The sequence below is a fragment of the Pundamilia nyererei genome, unplaced genomic scaffold (genome assembly GCF_000239375.1).
Source record: "Pundamilia nyererei isolate P.nyererei 1_Seehausen unplaced genomic scaffold, PunNye1.0 scaffold00105, whole genome shotgun sequence".
Classification (NCBI taxonomy): Eukaryota; Metazoa; Chordata; class Actinopteri; order Cichliformes; family Cichlidae; genus Pundamilia; species Pundamilia nyererei.
In genome coordinates, this window is record NW_005187506.1 from 2,306,002 (window position 1) to 2,306,964 (window position 963).

Sequence of the window (963 nt, forward strand, 5' to 3'; positions counted from 1 at the left end):
TCACTCCTCTTTCAAACCATCTGTCCTCTCTGTCCAGAATGTGAACATTGGCATCCTCGAGAGAGTGACCTTTGACCTTTATGTGCAGATGGACAGCCGGGTTTTGTCCCGTCGAGGTGGCTCTCCTATTTGTGCCAGGATCAGACCTCTGCATTGGAAACAGTCACTTCATAAACATGGCTGCCATTGACCATCTTGGAGACGCCCCCATGGGGCTGAAATCTGGGACTCTGCACCAGCTGTTCTTAGAACTGAAGAAGCTTCTTGGATGAAGGTGAAACGTCTTCAAGCAACTTAAACAAGTCCAGACACTTTTCTTTCCAAGCTGCTTCACATTTATTAAACCGTCCAGTTCTAAATAAACAGCCTTCAAGAATAATTCTCATGTTTTCCACATTCAGTTGGTCTACACTTGATCCTTTACAAACAAACAAACTAACAAAATAGGTTTGGCACAGTATGCCATAAATAGGTCTATGAAAATGATGAAGATGATTCAGACCTTGGGCTATCGAGTGGGTATTTGCAGCGTTTGGCATCCCAGGTTTAAATCGGTGCATAAACACAGGAAGTGCATTAATTGTCTGTTTTGTTTCTTCTCAGAACTTCTACAAGTCAGAGATCAACAAAGAGGAGATGTACATCCGCTACATCCACAAACTGTGTGACATGCATCTGCAGGCGGAGAACTACACAGGTACAGCAGAATCAGTCACTCGTGGACACGAGCAGAACGTGTGACAAACGCCAGGCTGACGCTCTCTGGACTCCGTGTTTGTCTGCAGAGGCCGCGTTCACCCTGCTGTTATACTGGGAGCTGCTGCACTGGGACGAGCGTCCTCTGAAGGAGTTCCTGCATTATCCTGCTCAGACCGAGTGGCACCGCAAGGAGGGACTCTGCAGGAAAGTCATCCACTACTTCAACAAGGGGAAGGTGAGGGCGTGACACGGTCAGCGTGGGCT

The 963-nt window shown here is 47.6% G+C and overlaps 1 protein-coding gene across 1 annotated transcript in view; it reads left to right on the top strand.

Moving 5' to 3' along the window:
• The window catches only part of LOC102207162 (dedicator of cytokinesis protein 3-like), a 248,678-nt gene that overhangs the window by 236,401 nt on the left and 11,314 nt on the right, over nt 1-963 (top strand). The window contains exons 26-27 of the mRNA XM_013912880.1: nt 604-697; nt 786-934. Coding sequence (XP_013768334.1) covers nt 604-697; nt 786-934 — 243 coding nt within the window. The remainder of the gene's footprint in view (nt 1-603; nt 698-785; nt 935-963) is intronic.